This window comes from Rhinatrema bivittatum, chromosome 8, assembly GCF_901001135.1.
Source record: "Rhinatrema bivittatum chromosome 8, aRhiBiv1.1, whole genome shotgun sequence".
Lineage (NCBI taxonomy): Eukaryota > Metazoa > Chordata > Amphibia > Gymnophiona > Rhinatrematidae > Rhinatrema > Rhinatrema bivittatum.
Window position 1 is genome coordinate 119,103,563 of NC_042622.1, and position 23,842 is coordinate 119,127,404.

The window sequence follows — 23,842 nt, forward strand, 5'->3', positions numbered from 1 at the left end:
CCCTTCCTGGGATACATTTTTCAAAAAACGGGTTTCAGATGAATTCCAAGAAATTAGAGAGCATCCAAAATTGGCCCCAGCCTACAGGCCTGAAGGCACTGCGCCGCTTCTTGGGCTTCACGAACTACTACTGTTCCTTTATCAAGAACTATTCATCATTGACAGTCCCTCGCACTGCAATGACCAGACAGGGGGCCAACCCTGCCAACTGGTCTCCTGAAGCAATATCGGCCTTCCTGATTCTTAAAGAGGCTTTTCAAAAGAAGCCATGCCTTCGCCATCCAGATCCACATCGCCCATTCATCGTTGAGGTCGACGCATCAGACGTTGGTGTGGGAGCGGTTTTGAGTCAGTACAGCGAATCCAATGTGCTCCATCCCTGCACTTTCTTCTCGAGGCGGTTCTCGCCTGCCAAAAGAAAATACAGAATCTGAGACAAAGAGTTGCTTGCAATTAAGCTGGCCTTTGAGGAGTGGCGTCCTTGGGTGGAAGGTGCACAACATCAGATAGTAGTGTACACCGACCACAAGAACTTGGAGTACCTCAGACATGCACAACGACTCAATCACCGTCAAGCAAGACGGTCACTGTTCTTTAACAGATTCGATTTCCTTTTGAAATACCGTCCGGGAGAGAAGAACACCCGAGCTGATGCCCTTTCACGATCCTTCTCCCCTCAGGATGTGCCTGACGAACCCAGTCACATTATTGATCCCGAGAAGGTGGTTCTTGCAGCCACTCAATGTTGTACCTGCTGGGAAGACAGTTGTGGCTAGAAATCAAAGGAAGAAACTGTTGAAGTGGGCGCATGATTCCTGCCTGGCTGGCCATTCTGGACAGAGTCATACCTTGGCCATGTTACAGCGGTACTACTGGTGGCCAACCATGAAGAAGGATGTACAAGCTTATGTGGGTTCCTGCGCTGTTTGTGCCAAGCAAAAACTGACAGCCAGACGTCCTTGGGGTCTGTTACAACCCCTGCCAGCGCCAGATTAACCCTGGACACATATAGCAACCGATTTCATGGTAGATTTACCGCTCTCCAACGGGAACAATACCATTTGGGTCACCGTCGATCGCTTCTCCAAAATGGCACATTTTGTAGCCTTGCCAGGATTACCCTCTGCCGTGGAGTTAGCGAGACTCTTCATCAAACATATCTTCCACCTTCATGGAATGCCTAAGCATATACTGTCCCACAGAGGAGAGCAATTCACTGCTAAGTTCTGGAGAGTCCTATGTCAAAAGTCTGACATCTCCTTGGACTTACCACCCTCAGTGTAATGGACAGACTGAAAGAATGACCAGAATGCTTAAACAGTTTCTACGGTCCTATGTTAACTCGAGACAGAGTGACTGGGCAGATCTGCTACCTTGGGCAGAATTCGCTATCAACTCGCATCCTGCTACATCTACGGGGTCTTCTCCTTTTCAACTCGTCTATGGATGACAACCACTTCCCTCTTCTGCCAAGTCCCTATCAGTGGCTTCTCCTGCAGCACAGGCCACTGCAGCAGAGTTACCTCAGCTTTGGAAGCAAACGAAGGATCTGCTCAAAGGACAGAAAGCAAAAAAGATCTATGATGCTCACCATTGAGAAGTGCCTCAGTTTCAGCCTGGAGACAAAGTCTGGCTGAGTACCAAGTTCCTCCGTCTTAAACTGCCATCATCATGTTTTGCACCTCGCTATGTAGGACCCTTTGCAATCCTTCAGCGCTTGGGAAATCCAACTTACAGCTTGAAATTATCTCCATCAATGAAAATACACAACGCCTTCCATTTCTGTCTGCTAAAACCCTTGATGCTCTCGGAGTTCTCCAAGAAGACCCCAGAACCCACGAATCTGGACACCGAGGACGATATTGAGTATGCTGTAGATGATATCTTGGATGTCCGTAAGAGAGGCAAGACATGGGAATACCTCATCTCCTGGGAGGGTTATGGACCAGAAGAAAACTCATGGGAGCCCCTGGCCAACATCATGGATAAAGACATAGTAAATTTCATCTTGCACATCCTCGAAAACCCAGACCACCGGGAAGAGGTCCTGGAGGGGGCCCTTTGAAGGGGGGTACTGTTGCATCCATCGGTCGCAGATGGCTGCGACCGCTCTGCCTCACCTCTCTTTTGCATTTCTCCTCCTCCTTCGGATGGATGGCTGCTTCTGCTGCTGTTTGCAGAGCCCCTCGGCGTCTCTGAGCCAGCATGGGCACCCCCCGTCCACCATGCTTCTTCCTGAGGCCTCCTAGGGCAAACACACGCTGCCCATGTTCTTAAACATGTCATGGCGGGAACCTTGGGGGCGGCCCCACCGCATGACGTCAGTACCTCCAGGTATTTAAACCTCTGCTCCAATACAATGAGTTAGCAAGGACTTCGGTTTTGCTACTCTGACCACTTCTAAGCTGCTCGCTTGGATTCCTCACTACCTCTGGGGTATTTCGCTACCTACTGAAGCTCTGGGTATCCACTTCTCGGGGGCCCCTCGCTTCCACTTGCCCTCCAGGGTTATTTAACCTAACCATCAGGACACCTGCCCCTCAGGGGTCTTGTCTGCTTTATTCCAGGTACCCTTGGTGCTCCTAGATACTCGCTCCTCAAGGGTCTAGCCTGCTCTGGGTATCCTGCATCTCGGACCACAGGTCCTTCTCTTCACTCGACTACCGAAGGAAGCTATCATCGCTGCTACCCTGTGAGTACTTCTACGCTCCAAGCTCTCCTCACTCCACCCTTCAGGTTTACGGCCTATCCCGCGCTGCGGAACACTACTGGACCTTCGCTACATTTGGGTGAGATAATCAACTACATCACTACTGAGACTAATCTGGAGCCTTACTGTGATATTGCTGGACTACAGCACTGTCCGTTCCTCGGACAAGAATAATCTTCATCACAGCAGTATAATAAAGCTTCCTTTCCTCTGTGTCCGCTTGCTATTGAATCTAACCTATCGTCGTGCTTCCCCACGGGGCCCCTCCCCATGGGAGGAGTCATCGCCACTTCTACCAAGAGTCCGCAATATGCCACAAACCCAACACTAGTTTTTATTTCTTCCTTTTTCTCTGTTAGTCCTAACCCGTAATAACATGCTGACTAGCCTATTAAGTTTTCTTTGAGGATCTAAAAGCCCTCCATACCAGTAGTAAAGTTACGAGGTGGGGATGCTGGTGCGCACATGTGCACTTAAGTTTATGGGCGCATATCTATTGGTGTCTTCCACACACCAACGTCCTGCCCTTTTTTTTGCTAGTTTTCACATGTGCACATAACGGGATATGTGCACATACTCAGGAAGCATAAAAAAAGTGTTCTGCCTGTATTGGTCCGACTTGTGTACCTCCTGATTTGGGTGCACGACCCACTAATGCATTGCACACAGCCTTAAGCCATTCTGCAATAAAAAAAAAAAGTTATTGTGAGGTATATTTTGCTGCACAATGCGGCATCTCTAAAACCATGCCCCTTTTAACACGATATTCCACAATAATTATAGCTTTTGGATTAATCTAGGGCTATGTTTGTACCTGAGGCAACAGAGGGTAAAGTGACTTGCCCAAGTTCACAAGGAACAGCAGTGGGATTTGAATCCTGATTCCCTGGTTTGTTAGCCCCTCTGCTCTAACCACTACAATACTCCTCCACTCCAGAGAGGTTGAAATATGCTTTCCTTGTCACTGGCTGCTAACAAGGTACAGAAAACGTCTGATTGATTTAGCTACTTGGTTCATGGGCTGCTATGCCCTTTGGCCCAGAGTTGGGGGGAAATATCCACTTTTGAAACCAATATAGGTTCTCATCTTCTTAAGAAGCATATACTGAATTCCAGAATGTGGCCTCTTCCTGGGTCAACTGCGCTGGCAGCCACACCAAAGCCATAAGGGAGCATTGGGGTCCAGAGTCTCCAAAGCCCATGGTCCAATGGAAAGGAAGCAACTCCAAGAGACCTAGAATCAGGACCAAAGGAGATGAAACAGAGACAAGGGCACCAGCATAGACAAAAGGTAACTGTAAGAAGTCTCCTACAGTTGCTTGCAACAAGTGGAACGAATGTGTCAACAGTACCAGTGATGTGTCAATGCCTGCTTCAGTGCTGACTGCACTACCAGCTCTTTTTTTCTTCTAAATTAACAGGTCCTATGAGGACGACAAAATTCCCCAGTGCACCAAGGAGCTCACTGGCTCCTGCACGCAATATTTCTGTACCTCATTCAATCACTGAACTATGGCACATCTGGAACCTCAGTTGGAGTTTTACCCAAGAAGTTCCTGCTTGATTTGGCATGGTGGGAGTCCAAAAAGGCCCCACCGTGGGAGGAATGGCTCCAACTTTTAACTAACCAGTGAAGTTCTTCTATCTTTCAGGGTCTGTTCCTCTGGGACCTGTGACATTCAACCACACTCATAGTAGTTGGCTGAATCATTGTTGGGACAGATATCGGTAACCAATATCGTGGCCGTCTGCAATGGACATCTTTTGGCTACAGCTACAGTCCTTGAAGCCATTGGAAGTGACCTTCTCGAAGCCAGACTTTTTTTTTGTAGCACTGAAAATGTGCTGTTGAAGGGCCACCAAGGCAGCTAGGCAACTCTGAAATGAGTTACGTTAGGAACTTCAGAAAAATGAAAAAAAACAAACCAAGAGACACATCGGTGCAGAAGATCAGGCAAAAAACCCCAGAAGTGCTCATGAGGCAGTGCACGTGCAGGAACTTCCACGTTTGCTCAGTAGTAAAAATGCTGAGCTAGAGTGATGGGTCCATTCTTCACTGTCCGATGTCACCCAAGTGTCCTGGCTAGAGTATCCTGGACAGAGAAACAGGATTTATTTTTCACATAAAAAGCAAGGACTGGGACTTTTAAACATTTGTTACTAACCAACTTGTTATGCTGGGAACAGTATTATAACATACACTAAAAAGTCAAGCTTTAATACAAAGTTATGGTCCATATCCTTTAATATATTTTATTAATTTGCTTAGACAACTCCTGCAACAGGTTTGTACAATAAACATTGTTTCTTCAAATGTTCTCTGTGGCAGTACTTGCTTTCAGGGTACTATCTTAAATATTATCTGTTCTACATAATAAACCAGTAGTAAATTTTAATTTAAACAAAGCTCTATCCAAGGTAACTTTCCAAAGATGGAGAACACTTGACTTCTTTGGAAAAACTAAAACTATGATACTCTTAAGCCATCACAAAGTATTACCTACCTTAACCATTTTTTTAAAACTTTACAATTGCTAATTCAATTATACCCAAACATGTTTTAATTCATAGAGAAGTAGTTCTGAAAACCAGATTGGGACTTCAGTTGCAGTTAATGCCAATTTTTCTTTTTTCTACCTCCAACCATTCTATAGTAAAACTATCCTCATGTAAACAAATATAATAGTCTAACTCTCCCATTCATAATTAATGATAGGAATTGCATGCAGCTGCTTAATTCTACAGGCCCAGATTTTCTGCTCCATCTTAAATTAATTTTAATTTTCGATTTCTAGTCCACTTTTCATGGCTGCACAGCTACTTCAAAGTGGTTTACAATAGTTGAGAGATTTTAAAAGTATAAGCAAATTTTAAATTAAAAAACCATGGAAGGTAGGTTGTAGGTGCTAAGTTATTATAAGTGAAGGAAGGTAGCTTTACATTTCTTCTGCATAAACTGTTAAGAACATAAGACATACCATACTGGGTCAGACCAAGAGTCCATCAAGCCCAGCATCCTGTGTCCAACAGTGGACAATCCAAGTCACAAGTACCTGGCAAGTACCCAAACATTAAATAGATCCCATGCTACTATTCCTTACTAATTCTCCTCTAGGAACTTATCCAAACCTTTCTTATCCAAACCTTTCTTATCCAAATTCTCCTCTAGGAACTTATCCAAACCTTTTTTAAACCCAGTTACACTAACTGCCGTAACCACATCCTCTGGCACTGAATTCCAGAGCTTAATTACACGTTGAGTGAAAAAAAGAATTTTCTCTAATTTGTTTTAAACCAGTTACTTGCTAACTTCTTGGAGTGCCCCCTAGTCCTTCTATTGTCTGAGAGTAAGCAACTGATTTACATTTACCTGTTCAAGTCCTTTAATGATTTTGTAGATCTTTATCATATCCACCCTCAGCTGTCTCTTCTCCAAGATGAACAGCCCTAATCTCTTAAGACTCTTAACATGTCACCATTTAAAGACACCAATAATTATATCAACTCTGTCAAACTATTCCAGCAGAGCCAATTTAAAAACAGGTCATCAAAATAGATTTGTATCCATATATGTCACAGTTTGTCACATTCATGAGGTTTATTGCTTCTATTGGCTCACAAGGTTTTCTGGTCACAAGTTTTCAGGTAAAAAGAAAGATTTTTCAGTTTATATGCATGCTTACCTTTCATTCAATAACCCTATAAAGGAATGCTGAGCTAAGAAACATTACTCTTCAGACTGTTAAAAAGGTACACCTAAACAAGTCTTTCCCCTGCAGTTTTGACTTGTTCATATCAAGTCCATGTCTTCAGTAGTTTTCAAGATTTTAATAATGAAGTGTCTTTTCTCCCAAAGCTCTCCTCTAATTTGCCTGTAATCTGATGGGAGATGAGTGGGGTGGGGGTAGAGGGATACAGGTTGTGGCTCCAATGGATAAACAGTTCTCATCTATGAAGAAATACATCAAAATATAGTACTTTTAAATTTCCACAGTGACTGTGTCTTTCAAATGTAAAGAACTGCAGCCATTGTCAGGAGCACTGACTGCCAAAAATTTATAACTCCTTTTGTTTAACTATTAACATGGAAATGGTCTCTTACATTTTCAGAGAAGAATCATTTCAATTTTAAGAGCATTCTTGTAAATACCTGCAGTAGAGTGCTTTATCGATTTACATATATCAATACACGTTATTTAAACATATCAATGTATTACACTTAAAAATGCAGAAACCTGAAGAAAACTTGTAGCGTCCAAGTATACGCATAGATGTTCATTTTAAAATGAGCACGTGTGCATACAAGACACAGGAATTTTAAATCGTCCACGCAAGTATGCGCATATGATTTAAAATACCTCTAGCACACATCTGTGTGCTTCTAATTTTAAGCGGTTACACGAGTAAACATCTGCAAATCTTCCTTAGAAATTTGTTGGCTTTAACACATTCAGCTAAGCAGATTTTAAAATGTGCATTCATGAAGGAAATTGGAGAAATTACTTACCTGATAATTTCGTTATCCTTAGTGTAGACAGATGGACTCAGGACCAATGGGTATAGTGTACTCCTGAAAGCAGTTGGAGACAGATCAGATTTCAATCTGACGTCAGCCCTAGTACATATACCCCTGCAGGAAGTGCAGCTCTTCAGTATTCTCCTCGAAAAGCATTGTGGATATATGTGTGACTGACTAATTTGAATAACTTGCATAACTTCATAACTTGAATAACTTGATAAACTTTATAACTTGGTTAATTCGATTAACTTGAATTGGTTGAATTGGCTACAGCTGGAGACCGCCAGTGTCCTCAACCGGGAAACATTGACACTCGGTAGGATGGGTGCCCTAGATGAAGGAAAGCAGGGCTTACCCTTGATTCCCTTGCTCTCGGAGCTGTCCCCCGAGGTTTTCATGAGTAATGGCAGCCATGGGTGGGATGCTGAGTCCATCTGTCTATACTAAGGAAAACGAAATTATCAGATAAGTAATTTCTCCTTTTCCTAGCATGTAGCAGATGGACTCAGGACCAATGGGATGTATAAAAGCTACTCCCAAACCGGGTGGGAGGCTGTCCGTGACCCACTTAGTACTGCCCTTGCAAATGCTGTGTCCTCCCGAGCCTTAACATCCAGGCGGTAAAACCTGGAAAAGGTGTGGATGGAGGACCATGTCGCCGCCCTGCAGATCTCGACGGGCGATAGCATCTTGGTTTCTGCCCAGGACACTGCCTGGGCCCTAGTAGAATGGGCCTTGATTTGTAGAGGCGGCGGCTTGCCTGCTTCTACGTAGGCTGCCTTCCTTGATCCAGCGGGCTATGGTTGCTCGTGAAGCCACTTCCCCTTGCTTCTTCCCGCTGTGAAGGACGAACAGACGGTCTGTCTTTCGTATGGATTCTGACATCTAGATACCTGGCTAGGAGTCTGCTGATGTTGAGGTGGCGTAGACTTTTGGCCTCTTCCGAATTCTTATGTTCATCTGGCGATGGTAGCGAGATAGTTTGGTTAAGGTGGAAGTGAGACACCACTTTGGGGAGGAACGAGGGAACCGTGCGCAACTGGATGGTTCCAGGGGTAAGCCTGAGGAATGGCTGACTACAGGACAGTGCTTGCAGCTCGGATATGCGACGGGCTGAACAGACTGCCAGCAGAATGGCTGTTTTCAATGTTAACAGTCGGAGAGGCAGGCTGCAGAGAGGTCTGAACGAGGCTCCTGCTAAGAAATCCAGGACCAGGTTGAAGTTCCAAAGAGGTACCGGTCACTTTAGGGGTGGTTGGATATGCTTAACTCCTTTCAGAAAGTGGGAGACATCTGGGTGAGAGGCTATGCTGCTGCCCTCATTCTTGGCGCTGTAGCATGACAGTGCGGCCACCTGTATCTTAATGGAGTTTATTTATTTATTTATATTCTTTTTTGGAGTTGAGGGACAATCCCTTCTTTAGGCCGTTCTGTAGGAATTCCAAGACCGCAGGAATTTTGACTGAACAAGGTATGATGATGTGGTCCTTGCACCAGGCTTCGAATACTCTCCTTACCCTTATGTATGTTAGAGATGTGGAGAATTTGCATACTCTGAGTAGGGTGTCGATTACAGCCTCCAAGTATCCGCTCTCAGGCGAGCCCTCTCAATGGCCAGACCGTAAGAGAGAATCGAGCTGGGTCCTCGTGGAGGAACGGTCCCTGTTGGAGCAGGTCTCTGTGTGGAGGTAGTGGCAGGGGGTTCCCTGTCAGTAATCTTCGCATGTCTGCGTTCCATGGTCTTCTTGGCCAGTCCGGGGCCACCAGAAGTACCTGTCCCCTGTATAGACTTAGCTTGTGAATGATCGCGCCTAGTAGGGGCCACGGTGGGAAGGCGTATAGCAGAGTCTCCTGTGGCCATGTCTGAACCAGGGTATCGATGCCTTGGGACTGAGGTTCCCGCCTGCGGCTGAAGTAACTGGGTACTTGGGCGTTGGACCGGTTTGCCAGAAGGTCCATGGTTGGTGTTCCCCAATGGTACACTATCAGTTGGAACGCTGTGGTCGACAGCTTCCATTCTCCTGGGTCTAGACTTTCTCTGCTGAGGTAATCCACCGTGACGTTGTCTTTCCCGGCGATGCGGATGGCTGAGATCTCCTGGAGGTTCCTTACCACCCACGACATTAGGGGGTCTATTTCCAGGGACACCTGTTGGCTTCTGGTTCCTCTCTGATAATTGATGTAGGCCACTGTTGTGGCGTTGTCCGACATTACCCTGACAGCTGTGTCTCGGAGTTTGTGACCGAACCGTACGCAGGCTAGTCTGACTACCCTGGTTTCTAGGCGATTGATGTTCCACCCCGACTCTTCTGCATTCCACTGCCCTTGGGCGGTTAGCTCTTCGCAGAGTGCTCCCCATCCTTGTAGGCTGGCGTCCGTGGTGAGCAGGATCCAGGTCGGTGAGGACAGTCTCTTTCCCTGGCTCAGGAGGCCGTCTTGTAGCCACCAGCGTAGTTGGGTTCGAACTTTGCCCAGAAGCGGTAGACGTACGGTGTAGTTCTGAGACAGTGGGCTCCATCGCGATAGGAGTGAGCGCTGAAGGGGCCTCATATGAGCTCGTGCCCATGGTACTACTTCCAGTGTGGATGCCATGAGACCGAGGGCTTGTAGGTAATCCCATGCTGTGGGGCGAGGTTCGCTCAGCAGGGTTCGCAACTGGCTCATCAGTTTTAATCTCCTCGCCGGTGTCAGGATGACCTTGTCTTCCTTGATGTCGAATCGGACTCCTAAGTATTCGAGAGTCTGTGAGGGTTGCAGACAGCTCTTGTTTGTGTTGACCACCCATCCGAGGCTCTCCAGTAGGGTCTTGACTCTGCTGGTTGCCTGGCAACTTTCCTCTGGGGATTTCGCCCTGATCAACCAATTGTCCAGGTAAGGGTGTACGAGGATTCCTTCCTTCCTCAGTGTTGCCGCCACCACCACTATTACCTTGGTGAACGTCCGGGGCGCTGTGGCTAACCCGAAGGGTAATGCCCGGAACTGGTAGTGACGATCCAGGATTTTGAAACGAAGGAAACGCTGATGTTCTTGATGGATTGGAATGTGTAGGTAGGCTTCTGACAGATCTAGGGATGTGAGGAACTCTCCCGGTTGTATCGCCCTTATTACAGAGTGTAGGGTTTCCATGCGGAAGCGGGGGATTCTCAGGTGGCAGTTGACAGACTTGAGGTCCAGGATGGGCCTGAACGTTCCCTCTTTCTTGGGGACAATAAAATTAATGGAATATTGCCCAGTATTTATTTTCTATGGAGGTACTGGGGTTATGGCCTCGAGGGCCAGTAATCTGGTCAGTGTAGCTTCCACTGCCACCCTCTTGGAGGGGTCGTGGCAAGGGGATTCCATGAACTTGTCCGGAGGGGTTCGGTGGAAGTCCAGGACGTTTCCCTCTCGAATGATGATTAGGACCCACTTGTCCAAAGTTCTCTCAACCCATCTTTGGTAGAATAGGGTAAGTCTGCCCCCTATGACTTCTTCCTTTGGACGGGTCGGCCGAATCTCATTGTGGGGTGCGGATGGGGCCACGGCCCGAGCTGGTTCCCCTTTTGTTGTGCTTGTTCCGAAAGGACTGGTTCCTGCCTGTAGGAAGAGGCGCATGATAAGAGTTTCTGTATGGATTGAAGCACTGTGAACTTCTGCCCCTGGAAGATCGGGGGAAGGGTCGTTGGTTTTTCTTATTCCTGTCCTCCGGTAGTCGCGGTAATGGGGACTCGCCCCATTTGTTAGCCAGTTTCTCTAGTTCGCTACCAAACAGGAGGGATCCTTTGAAGGGCATCCTTGTGAGTCATGTTTTGGAAGATACATCGGCCGACCAGCTTCGGAGCCAGAGTTGCCTCCTGGCTGCCACAGCTGATGGTACTCCTCTAGCCGCTGTGCGCACCAGATCGGAAGCAGCATCCGCAAGGAATGATACTGTTGGGTCCATGGCTTCCCCAGGGGTGTTGCTCCTGGTCTGTGATAGGCAGGCAAGTGTCACCACGGTGCAGCAGGCCGCTATTTATAAGGACATAGCAGCGACGTCAAAGGATTGTTTAAGGATGGATTGCAGACGTTGGTCATGAGCATCTTTGAGCACTGCACCTCCCTCCACTGGGATAGTGGTGCGCTTCGAGACCGCGCAGACCATGGCATCCACTTTTGGGCATGTCAGAAGGTCTTTGGCCACCGGGTCCAGAGGGTACATGGTTGCCATGGCCCATCCCCCTTTGAATGTGGACTCTGGAGCACTCCATTCCAGGTCAATTAGCTGCCGGATGGCTTGTAACAGAGGGAAATGGCGGGAGGTCTGGCAGAGTCCCTCTAGCAGGGTATTTGTCTTAGGTTCCCCTGAAGCGCTTGTGCCCGGGATAGCAAGCTCCTTCAGGCTGTGGGTGACCAGGCCTGGGAGCTCGTCCTTGGTGAAGAAGTGTCTCATGGTCCGGTGAGGCTCTGTCCCCGGGGGGAGTTCCCCCTCTTCTAGGGGCTCTGATTCCTCTTCAGAATTATCCGTGTCCTCGTAGGTGGGACTTCTGGGCGGTGGAAACATTTGTCTGGGCCTAGAGGGGGCCTGGGGCATAAAGGTCTTCTGGTGGAGGCTGTGGCTGTTTTGCCGGAGGCTCCATCTGCATGTGAACGAAGGTGTGTAGGCCTTTGAAGAATTGCACCCATGAGATAGACGCTGGGTCCAAGCTAGGGGGCGCTGAGTCCCTGGGGGTCCCCGTTTGAGGAGGTGTCCCGCTGGAATTTGCTAGGTCCTGGGTACTCATTGAGGAGCTAGTACTCGGCCCTGGGTGGGACTGGCCCTGGGCTGGATCTCCCAGGGCCTCCTCGCACTGGGTGCACACAGCGTTGGCCTCTTCGTTTTGTGCGGCTCTGATGTGGCATGTTGGGCAGAGGCCTTGAGCCTTGCTCTCCGTTTCCGGTGGAGCCATGGATATAGGCGCGTCGAGGATGTGCGTGCGGGTTGGGCGTGCGCAGGTGTGCGCCTAAGCCGCAGTTATGCGCCCAGCCCAGTAAGTGCGAGATGCGCGCGTATCTTATGCGCGTGGCACTTGTGCGTGCAACCTTATGCGCACATATATTTTGTGCACCGAGCTAGCCTTGTGCGCCCGGGTCGAGGTGGTGGACAGAGCGGCGAACAGGGCCAAAATGGCGACGGCGATCACCTCGGAGGGTCTCCACATGGAAAGACCCTTGGATATGACCGGGGCCTAGCCCTGCTAGGGTGGATCAACCCAGCGGCACTGGTCCCGGCCGGCGACCTGTGCGACTCCTCGAACCTTGGAGACCGGAGTCTTAGAAGAAGATTTCTACCTTACCTTGTCTTCGGCGCTTCCCGGTTTCGTTCCGGGCGGTCTCCAGTTGCGAGGGGGGGGAGAAGACAAATACCTTCACCGCCGCGCTCGAGGATGCACCCGCTGCCTTTCAGCTGCACCCGAAGTCGGGGCTAGGTCCCCGCCGAGGATCGGCTGCCGGACCGAGGCTTACTTCCGAGAGACCACGGAAATCACCTCGGGAATTCTCAACTGAGGGAGGGACCCGAGGCTATCACCGCAGGAGAGCGGGGCTCGTCTGTAGAGGTAAGTTTTCTTCTGAATTTGGGTTTTTCTCCGTTGGATTTGTTCTAACGCTGTGAGAGCGTGCAGGTAGTCCCCAACTACTATGGAGACGGAAAATACTGAAGAGCGCACTTCCTGCAGGGGTATATGTACTAGGGCTGACGTCAGATTGAAATTTGATCCGTCTCCAACTGCTTTCAGGAGTACACTATAGCCATTGGTCCTGAGTCCATCTGCTACACGCTAGGAAAAGCCAGTTTGACCAATTAGTCTACCAGTTGGCCCAGTCTCTCTCTGTGTCATCCAGATCCCTCTAGTTCATCAGCCTCCACTCCCTCCGGTTTACTCAGACCCCTCACCCATTTGTTTTAGGCTTAAAATAAGTTTTCTTTAGACTTACGCCTCATCAAGAGCAAAAGTAAATAAGTGTGGGTAACAGCCCAATGTGTGCTACGGGCATGGGATTTAAAATCCATATTTACATGAGTAAATGTTGGCCCTGCCCCGGAATGCCCCTGACATGCACTAACTCTGCTTCTTTTTTCCCCACATGTTGGGCTGCTCATATTTGGGCCATTTTAAAATACGAGTTCGCACTCGGCCCAGATGCTCAAATAAATGTGCCTTTTAACTCAAGCAACTCTTACAATTTATGCCATAGTGAATCTTACAAGTTTTATCACTAGCAGTGAGATACAGCCTTTCACAAGACAACAATGGAGAATGGTCATCAATAGGCATCTATTTAACGCTTCACTTCTTTTCTGTTTACCTTTGGTCATTTTTAGTTTTGTACCACACTAATAATTTTACAAGTTTACTGATATGAGCTTGCCCATCTTTTTGGAAAGCTGAATGACAACTGTATCAGCTTATCATAGGCACCTTAAATAGAAGATAACATTTTGCATTTCAATGTCTGAAACCATTCTCACAATTTTACAGTACCAAATATAGTCCTGAAACAAATGGCTATAAAAATAAAACAAATCAAAACTTCTGCAAGAAAAGTTCAACAATTTCATTTTGAAGTCTACAGTGTGCTTCAGTTTGGGATATCTACCACACTAGATGTAGAATCAGGATGGAAGTTATCACTGTACAAATCTATTTTATGAAAATCAAATCAACTTATGTTTGCACTGCTGTGTAGACTATGGGCCTTAACCAAGAAAGGTTTTTACACACAGGTACAAAACGTGAAAAAAGTTATTTCTGAATAAGGTCCCTATGTATCAAAGTCCACTGTGATGTCTTGAACATTTCTTTCATTTGCATTGTCAAAACTGTTTTTTCCATGTTGCTGTTTAAGATGTTTCCTCAACACAGGTTTATGGGCAAACACCATGTCACAGTAGTTACATTTATGGGGTTTATCTCCACTGTGAAGGTTAAGATGATCCTGCAAAGAGCATTTCTGAGAAAATGTCTTTCCACATATTTTGCACTGGAAAGGTTTTATTCCCGCATGCACCCTCATGTGTCTGTGTAGATTCCCCTTTTGGGTAAACGTTTTGCCACAAAGCAGACACATAAACAGCTTATGCATTTTTAAGTGGTTGGCGTAGTTTTCCAAATGTCGGAACACTCTAGTGCATTTAGGACATTGGTGATGCCACTGAAGACCTTTGTCCAATGTCCTGTTATTAGGTCCAAATATTTCCTTCGTAGCTAGAATTGCATTATCAATACCCATATCTGAAAGGGCATAATTGTGAAGGTGGCTCTGTTCAATTTCCCCAACTCTGTTTTCCACAGTAGAATTAATTAAGGAGTGTTGTGGTTCTGATGAATGCAAGGCATTTTGTTCTGAAGAAATGAAATCATTCTGATTTTTTTTATTCCTAATGTCTGATACTTCTCCAATAGACTCTACTTTGACAATCTGGATATCACTATCCTCCATATCCAGACTGTCTTCTGATGGCTGAATACATGGCGAATCTTGTGTCAAAGAGTCTTCCCTTTCTTGCTCATCATCTTGGTGCTTAATCGATTCTGAAGAATCCATTTTCTGTTCACCCTGATCCCTGGCTTCTGAAGGCTCTTTTGGTTTTATAAACTTCCACAAGGCCTGTGTACATTTTTCCACGATGTGACGCATTTGCAGAAAGCTTGCAGCAGTTAAGTAGTTGACCAGCTCCATTTCTGGGAATTCCAGTGTACCACTGTAACAGGACAGCAGTAGCTGTCGTCCTACTTCAGAGCTCTGTAAGATGGAGATTTTCACTTCCTTTGAATCATTCAATAAAAACTGATCTCTTAAAAAGGGGGATCCTGCAGCAAAGACAATTTTATGTCCATGGATCTCCACATCATCTATGAACACTGTAACATCACAGAACTTGTTCTCTTCTCGCAATTTATTCATTTCTTGTAACATTGAATCTCCATAATTTTCAAACTGGAAATGAAGTATATCTGCTTTTTCACTCATTTTGGCAGACCTAAAGAATACAAATGTAGAGCAAGTCATGTGAATTTCACTTAAAGATCTATCATTTGCATTTTTTTTTTAATAACCATTTCCACTTATATGCATTTAGTCTGATGTACTCTTTAGATTTGATCAGACGATAATCATAACAATTTTCCCCAATAAGGATAAGTCACATGAAATCAAAGTTTGAAATTATGTGTTTGAGAGAAAGCATACTTCTTCTCTAAGAACCCACTTTTCCCCATTTTGAGTGATTCAACAGGACCCACACACACCCCTAGAGCTGGAAATCTCCTGGGAGCCAGGCCACCTTGACACCTATAATTTGGTACCAGGAACCTAACATTCAAGAAAACAAAATACAAAAAGGAAAAGAAAAAAAAAAAAAAAAGAATACCAAAGGGGTAGATCTTTAAAAACTACGCGATCGCGTATTTTTGTTTGCGCACCAGGCGCGAACAAAAGTACACTGGATTTTATAAGATACGCGTGTAGCCGCGAGTTATCTTATAAAATCCGGGGTCGGTGCGCGCAAGGGGGTGCACATTTGTGCAACCTGCGCGCGCCGAGCCCAGCGCGGCCTGCCTGTTCCCTCCGAGGCCGCTCCGATTTCGGAGCGGCCTCGGAGGGAACTTTTCTTCGCCCTCCCCCCACCTAACCCACCCCCCCGGCCCTATCTAAACCCCCCCCTACCTTTGTCGGCAAAGTTACACCTGCTGAAAGCAGGCGTAACTTGGCGCGCGTCGGCCGGCAGCCCCGCTCCGTCCTCCGGTCCCGGGGGCTGGTCCAGAGGCCTCGACCACGCCCCCGGGCCGGCACCACGCCCCCCAGGCCCGCCCCCGAAACACCACGTCGTTTCGGGAACGCCCCCGGACACACCCCCTCCCTCCCCTTTTCGAAAGCCCCGGGACTTATGCACGCGCCGGGGCTTTGCGCGCGCAGGCCTTTTAAAATCCGCCCCAAAATGAACAAAAAAGAAAAAATAGCCAAGCCAAAATATCAACACAGAGTGAAAAAAGTGAGAAGAAAGTAAAAGATTTTCCCTGGTTCCTAAAAAATGTTCACTGGCACCTATGTTTTCTAAATATATTTCCTTTTTTTCCTGCAGACTAGTCCATACAGGTGGTATGTGCCCTCCAGCCAGCAGATGGAGGCAAAGACAAATTCAAGAGCTGACCATCCCCTCCCCAAAACTAGCCCACCGCAGCTCAACCAGGGAACATGCCCTCTTCACAGCCGGACCGTCCCCACAGACCGAAGACTTGAACCAACGACACAAACCTTAAAAAAGAAGCTAAAAACATGGCTCTTCCAAAAAACCTTCGCAACATACTAAGGACCACCAACACTCATCTCACTTCCTCCCATCCCCCCCGCCCCTCTACCTTTCCCTCCTCCTTCCCCCTCACAGACTCAAGCCATATTTTGAAACCCAATTAATGCAGAATGTTAAGCTTCTATATACCTAAATGATGATAAGAGTTAAAGTTATCCTTTAATAGCTTGTTAAATTACTCTCCCCCCGTTATGTTCTCCAAGTTCCACACCCTGTTACAATGTAACCCACTTATCTCGTTTCATGTAAACCGATGTGATAACACATGTTGAATGTCGGTATATAAAAGCAAATAAAATAAAAATAAATTAAAGCTCTGATGCTGCCTCAGCTCCTCACTATGTCTCTGCCTCAGCAGATGTGTGGACTGGTGCTGTGACAGATAAGATGGATTCTTAGTAACTTGTTCCTGTGTGTGTCTTCAGCAGCAGGAGCTGCAATCTGGGCTTCCATGAAAACGGGCAAGAGCCCTGAAATATCCTATAAGAAGCAAAAAGCCTAGGAAAATAGTTAAAGAGCCCTGAATACAGGCAAAGGATCCTATATGTCCTGCCGGAAGAAGCCCAAGAAAAGGGTCCTGGTGGAAGTGGTCTCCGTGGTAATAGGTAAAGGGCCTGAATGTCCTGTTATTTGTTGAGTTTATATACCGTTATTCGGTAGAGCCATCATAACGGTTTACAGAGTATGTAATTATCATAGCAGTTGAACACAGACTCCTAGAATGGCAGGCATAGGACCTGATTTCCCTGGTTGAGTGGGCACCCAGGACAGCAGGCAGAGAGCCTGATTTGTGCCTGGTATGAGCAGGAATCGAATAAGAAGACCCCATGAGTAAGGCTCAGGATATTGGCATGTCTGCTTGAATGAGAGAATGTTGGCATGTTTTACCTGGGCTATGGTACCCATTTACTTTGGGAGCCACCTTCAAATAAAGGTAGCTATGCTTAATTATTGGAGTAACATGTTCTCAGCTGTGAGAAATTCCTTTGAGGGGATTTACCAAAAAGGCAGGCAAGGCCAATTAGGAGCTGCAGAAGTGCTCATAAAGAGGTTGTGCAGCTGACTATCAGGCTGTTTGACGACGCGCTAGCTTTACCCCTTATTCTGTAAGAGGTAATAGCGCGTCGAAAACACGCGTCCAACCCCCCCCCCCCCCCCTAGAAACTGATAGCGCCCGCAACATGCAAATGCATGTTGATGGCCCTATTAGTTATTCCCGCGCGATACACTAAGTTTATTTATTTATTTTATTTATTTTAGTTTTTTCTATACCGGCATTCGCGTTGGGTAACGCATCATGCCGGTTTACAATTAACAAGGAGTGACAAAAGGAAAATAATAAGAACATTAACAAGTGCTAAAAGAAAAAAATAGCAGTTACAATAAAACAGGGACATAATACAACTTGGAACGGTAAAGAGGTGATAGTAAATTTAACAGAGAAAAATAAAAAGAGATTTAAAAGAGATTGAAAAGATTAAGGAGTTGGCAAAGTTGTTGATTGCTCTGTTTGGTGGTCAGAGTTAATTAAGGTGATTTAAGGTTCAGTTGGTGTCTGGAAAGGCTTTCATAAATAACCAGGTTTTAAGTCTTTTTCTAAATTTTGGAAGGCAGGGTTCCCTGTCTCAGTTCTGGTGGGATGGAGTTCCACAAAGTAGGTCCTGCTGTGGAGAATGCCCTGTCTCTGAGAGTCATATGCTGAAAGGTTTTGGAAGGAGGAACCTGTAATGAATCTCTGTAGGACTCTCTGAACGGTCTGGTGGAGGTATGTTTTTTAAATGGGATTTGAAGGTTAAGCGGAGAGAGTTGATGGATAGCTTTGTAGATGGTGGTAATGGACTTATATAAGATTCTATAGTGAACTGGCAGCCAATGCAAGTCTTTGAGAATAGGAGATATGTGGCTGCACTAAGTAAAATGTGCAGCCAAACTGCACATTTTACTTTCAGAAATTAGCGCCTATCCAAAAGGTAGGCGTGAATTTCCCTCAGCACCGGGAAAGTGTACAGAAAAGCAGTAAAAACTGCTTTTCTGTACACCTCCGACTTAATATCATGGTGATATTAAGTCAGAGGTCCCAAAAGTAAAAAATAATTAAAAATAAAAAAAATAAATAAAATTTAAAATCAGCCCGCGGCTTAAAAACTGGATGCTCAATTTTGCCGGCGTCCGGTTTCCGAACCCATGGCTGTCAGCGGGTCCGAGATCCGACGCCGGCAAAATTGAGCGTCGGCTGTCAAACCCGCTGACAGCTGCCGCTTCTGTCAAAAAGGAGGCGCTAGGGATGCACTGGTGTCCCTAGCGTCTCCTTTTACCGCAGGCCCTAATTAGCATATTTTTTATTTACTGTGCACTCGCCAGCTCTCCCGCGTTTCTGTCTGTACCGGCCTGTATGGTTGGCTGATTACCTCCCTGGAACTCTAGTAACCCTCTGGGCTGGACCTGGATGCAGAGTGGCAGATTATAATCCTGGGACCTGGTTGTGAGATCCAAGTTCCAGTGCCCTTTCTTACTCCAGCTCCTGTCCAGGTTCTAGATTTTAGAAGGTTCAGTACCTTTTTTTTAATCTTATATATATATATATATATATATATATATATATATATATATATATATATAGATAGATAGATATATATATATATATATATATATATAGATAGATATCTAAGATTAAAAAAAGGTACTGAATATATATTTGAACCTTATAGGCTCTATCTAATGGAATAAGAGGAAGCCAGAACCTTTGAAAAGGCAGTGAAACCCAGTCTTTATGCAGGTTCAAGGAGAAATTATTTACCTGATAATTTCCTCTCTTCTAGTAGGGCAGGTCAATCCCCACAAGTGGGTTATGCACCTCTGCCAGCAGATGGAGACAGAGCAAAAGCTGGCATCATGGCTATATAGTCCCACACCGACATCAGCCTGCCAGTATTCTCTGGAAAAGTCAAACTGTGGACAAAACTGATTATACTTGAACATTATTATTAACAGCCAACCATTCATGTTTCTCAACCAACAGGAACACTGAGCTCAGCCAAAAGAAGGAACATATCTAGCAAACTTAAGGTTAGAGAAGCCACTTACCAGTTTTCAATTAAGAGCAGGAACCAGTCTGCATAGCTTGCCTAAAGAAAGGCTAACCACAAATTAAAACAGCGGCAGCAGAGGGCGGGTCAGGGATTGACCTGCCCTTATACTAGAGGAAAGGAAATCATCATCAGGTAAGTAGTAATTTCTCCTTCCTAGGCTTTCAGGCAGGTCAATCCCCACGATGTACCAAAGCTAATCTTGAAAAGGGCAGGAGGCTGTCAGCGGTCCAGTCAATACTATCTTCACTAGCCCTAATATCCAAGGAGTAATGCTTGGAGAAGGTGTGCTAAGATTATCATATCACCGCTTGGCAAATTTCAGCAGGCAACAAAAAACAAAGTTTTACCCATGATACTGCCTGAAACGTAATGAATGTGGTCTAATCTGTTTCAATAAGGCAACCTCAGCAGCCACATAGGCTGCCATAATGATTTTCTTAACCCAGTGGGCAATTGTTGCTCGCATTGCTGGTGCTCCCTGCTTAGAACATAAGAACATGCCATACTGGGTCAGACCAAGGGTCCATCAAGCCCAGCATCCTGTTTCCAACAGTGGCCAATCCAGGCCATAAGAACCTGGCAAGTACCCAAAAACTAAGTCTATTCCATGTTACTGTTGCTAGTAATAGCAGTGGCTTTTTCTAAGTCAACTTAATTAATAGCAGGTAATGGACTTCTCTTCCAAGAACTTATCCAATCCTTTTCTAAACACAGCTATACTAACTGCACTAACCACATCCTCTGGCAACAAATTCCAGAGTTTAATTGTGCGTTGAGTAAAAAAAGAACTTTCTCTGATTAGTTTTAAATGTACCACATGCTAACTTCATGGCGTGCCCCCTAGTCTTTCTATTATCCGAAAGAGTAAAAGGAAAATTAGTTCTTATCTGCTAATTTTCGTTCCTGTAGTACCATGGATCAGTTCAGACCCTGGGTTATGTCACCAATCCAGCAGAGGGAGGCAGAGAAAACATTCTAATGACTCTGACGTATACCCTGGAGCACCACCTGCAGTCAATCAGTATTGACAGTATCAAAGCAGAAATTTAACTACCAACAAATTAACTAGCTATCTAAATAGGAGAATGAATTTCCAACTCACAAATCCTAAATGGAAGCAGAATCCCCCCAAAAAATCTTGGGAATAAACAAGAAAATATTAAGAAAAATAGACAGCTTGAAAAGGCAGTTTAATCACCCAAACAGTGAACGAGCTGACTCTCCAAAAAGATAAATATAATACACAGACATAAAGGGTGGGCGTCTGGACTGATCCATGGTACTACAGGAACGAAAATTAGCAGGTAAGAACCAATTTTCCTTTCCCTGTACGTACCTGGATCAGTCCAGACCCTGGGATGTACCAGAGCTGATTCAATTAGGGTGGGACCCATAGAGTCCCGCTCGGAGAACACTCTCTCCGAAGGCTGCCGAACTTGGAGCGTGAACATCCAAGCGGTATTGACGAGCAAAAGTATGCTACGACTTCCACGTCGCTGCTTTACAAATCTCCTGAGGAGAAACTGACATTCTGCCCAAGAGGTAGCCTGTGACCTAGTAGAATGAGCTCTCAACCCTTCAGGAAGGTCACGACGAGCTAGAAGATAAGCTGAATGAATTGTCTCTTTTAACCAACGAGCAATCGTAGCCTTCGAAACCTTATGACCTTTGCGAGGGCCACTCCACAGAACAAACAAATGATCAGACAATTGAAAACTGTAACTTCAAGATAACACAACGAGCTTGTCGTACATCCAATTTTTTTAAGATCCCTAGAGGAAGGATCCAAACACGAAAAAGCCGGAAGCTCTATGGACTGATTTAAATGGAAAGAAGATACTACCTTAGGTAAAAAAGATGGTACAGTCCGTAATGAAATTCCTGTATCAGAAATTTTAAGAAAAGGCTCTCTGCAAGACAAGGCCTGCAACTCTGAAATTCTACGAGCTGAAGAAATGGCCACAAGAAACACCACCTTCAATGTTGCATGATTAAGGGGTTCAAAGGGAGCTGAACACAGAGCCCTAAGAACCAAATTCAAACTCCAAGCAGGACAAGGATTCCGAAATGGAGGACTTCAATGTTGCGCACCTCTGAGAAAACGCACTACATCCGGATGCGGATATGATAGAGGTGTTTAAAATCATGAGAGGTCTAGAACGGGTAGATGTGAATCGGTTATTTACTCTTTCGGATAGTAGAAAGACTAGGGGGCACTCCATGAAGTTAGCATGGGGCACATTTAAAACTAATCGGAGAAAGTTCTTTTTTACTCAACGCACAATTAAACTCTGGAATTTGTTGCCAGAGAATGTGGTTCGTGCAGTTAGTATAGCTGTGTTTAAAAAAGGATTGGATAAGTTCTTGGAGGAGAAGTCCATTACCTGCTATTAAGTTCACTTAGAGAATAGCCACTGCCATTGGCAATGGTAACATGGAATGGACTTAGTTTTTGGTAGTGACCACAGTCCATTCCGGAATCTCTAGTGGTACACGTTGTTGCAGATTCGCTGTCTGTAACCACCAATCTAGGCTGGAACGAGCCGTCTCTGTAAGAGGAAGGGGAACGTGGTATAGTTCCGAAACCGGATTCCAATGTGAAAGCAATGCAGACTGAAGTGGTCTCATGTGCGCAAAGGCCCAGGGAACCAACTCCAGAGTAGAGGTCATTGAACCTAAAATTATCAAGTAATCCCGCACACAAGGAATAGGAATAGACTGTAAGTCTCGAATTTGTGATTGAAGCTTTAAAAGGCGATGCTCCGGAAGGAACACTATCCCTTGAAGAGTGACGAACCGTGCACCCAAAAACTCCAGAGATTGGGAAGGTAATAGGTGATGCTTGTCTTCGTTGATCACCCAGCCTAGAGACTGCAAAAGGCTGATTATTGTATAATAACAAAGAGATTCTGACTTTGCTTGAATCAACCAGTCGTCCAGGTACGGATGTACCAACAGGCCCTCCTTCCTGAGTTGAGCGGCCACCACAACCATTATCTTGGTAAATGTTCTGGGAGCTGTGGCTAATCCGAACAGGAGAGCCCTGAATTGATAATGTTGCACTAGAATGCAAAACCTGAGAAACTTCTGATGATCGGATCGAATGCCGATATGAAGATAAGCTTAAGAACATAAGAAATTGCCATGCTGGGACAGACCAAGGGTCCATCAAGCCCAGCATCCTGTTTCCAACAGAGGCCAAAAACCAGGCCACAAGAACCTGGCAATTACCCAAACACTAAGAAGAACCCATGCTACTGATGCAATTAATAGCAGTGGCTATTCCCTAAGTATAATTGATTAATAGCCATTAATGGACTTCTCCTCCAAGAACTTATCCAAACCTTTTTTGAACCCAGCTACACTAACTGCACTAACTACCTTCTCTGGCAACAAATTCCAGAGCTTTATTGTGCGTTGAGTGAAAAAGAATTTTCTCCGATTAGTCTTAAATGTGTTACTTGCTAACTTCATGGAATGCCCCCTAGTCCTTCTATTATTCGAAAGTGTAAATAACCGAGTCACATCTACTCGTTCAAGACCTCTCTTGATCTTAAAGACCTCTATCATATCCCCCCTCAGCTGTCTCTTCTCCAAGCTGAAGAGCCCTAACCTCTTCAGCCTTTCCTCATAGGGGAGCTGTTCCACCCCCTTTATCCTCTGTGAACCGAAGCTATGACAGACCGAAAAGTCTCCATCCGGAACTATGGAATCCTTAGACAACGGTTGACCCTTTTGAGATCGAGAATGAGACAAAAGGTTCCTTCCTTTTTGGGGAACAACGAAGAAAATTGAATAACGACCTTTCCGATGTTTGAACTGGAACTATAGCTCCTAGGTCGCTTAAACGCTGAAGCAAGTCTTGGATTATGAGACGCTTTTGTAGGGAAGAACACGGTGAAATTAGGAACAGGTGGTGAAGCCGCTGAACAAAATCTAAAGCGTAACCTTGATTTATCACTGATAGAACCCATTGATCCGACGTACATCTGGTCCATTCTCCGTAAAACAGAGACAGCCTGCCCCCTATGACGGGAACTGGAGAAAGGACCGGCCTTATCTCATTGGATAGACTTTGTGCCTCCTGAGACTTGGGAAGTTCCAGGTCTACCAAAGCGGTGGCCACGAAAGGACTGAGACCAATTCTGTTGTCTACCTGAAGACTGTTTAGCTGGAGGAGCTGGACGAGAAGAATGAAATCTTCTGTTAGACCC

The 23,842-nt window shown here is 45.7% G+C and overlaps 1 protein-coding gene across 1 annotated transcript in view; it reads right to left on the reverse strand.

The window, feature by feature from the left end:
- The window catches only part of LOC115097565, a 96,965-nt gene that overhangs the window by 48,967 nt on the left and 24,156 nt on the right, over positions 1-23,842 (reverse strand). Inside the window, exon 4 of the mRNA XM_029613502.1 lies at positions 13,995-15,210. Coding sequence (XP_029469362.1) covers positions 13,995-15,200 — 1,206 coding nt within the window. The 5' untranslated portion in view covers positions 15,201-15,210. The remainder of the gene's footprint in view (positions 1-13,994; positions 15,211-23,842) is intronic.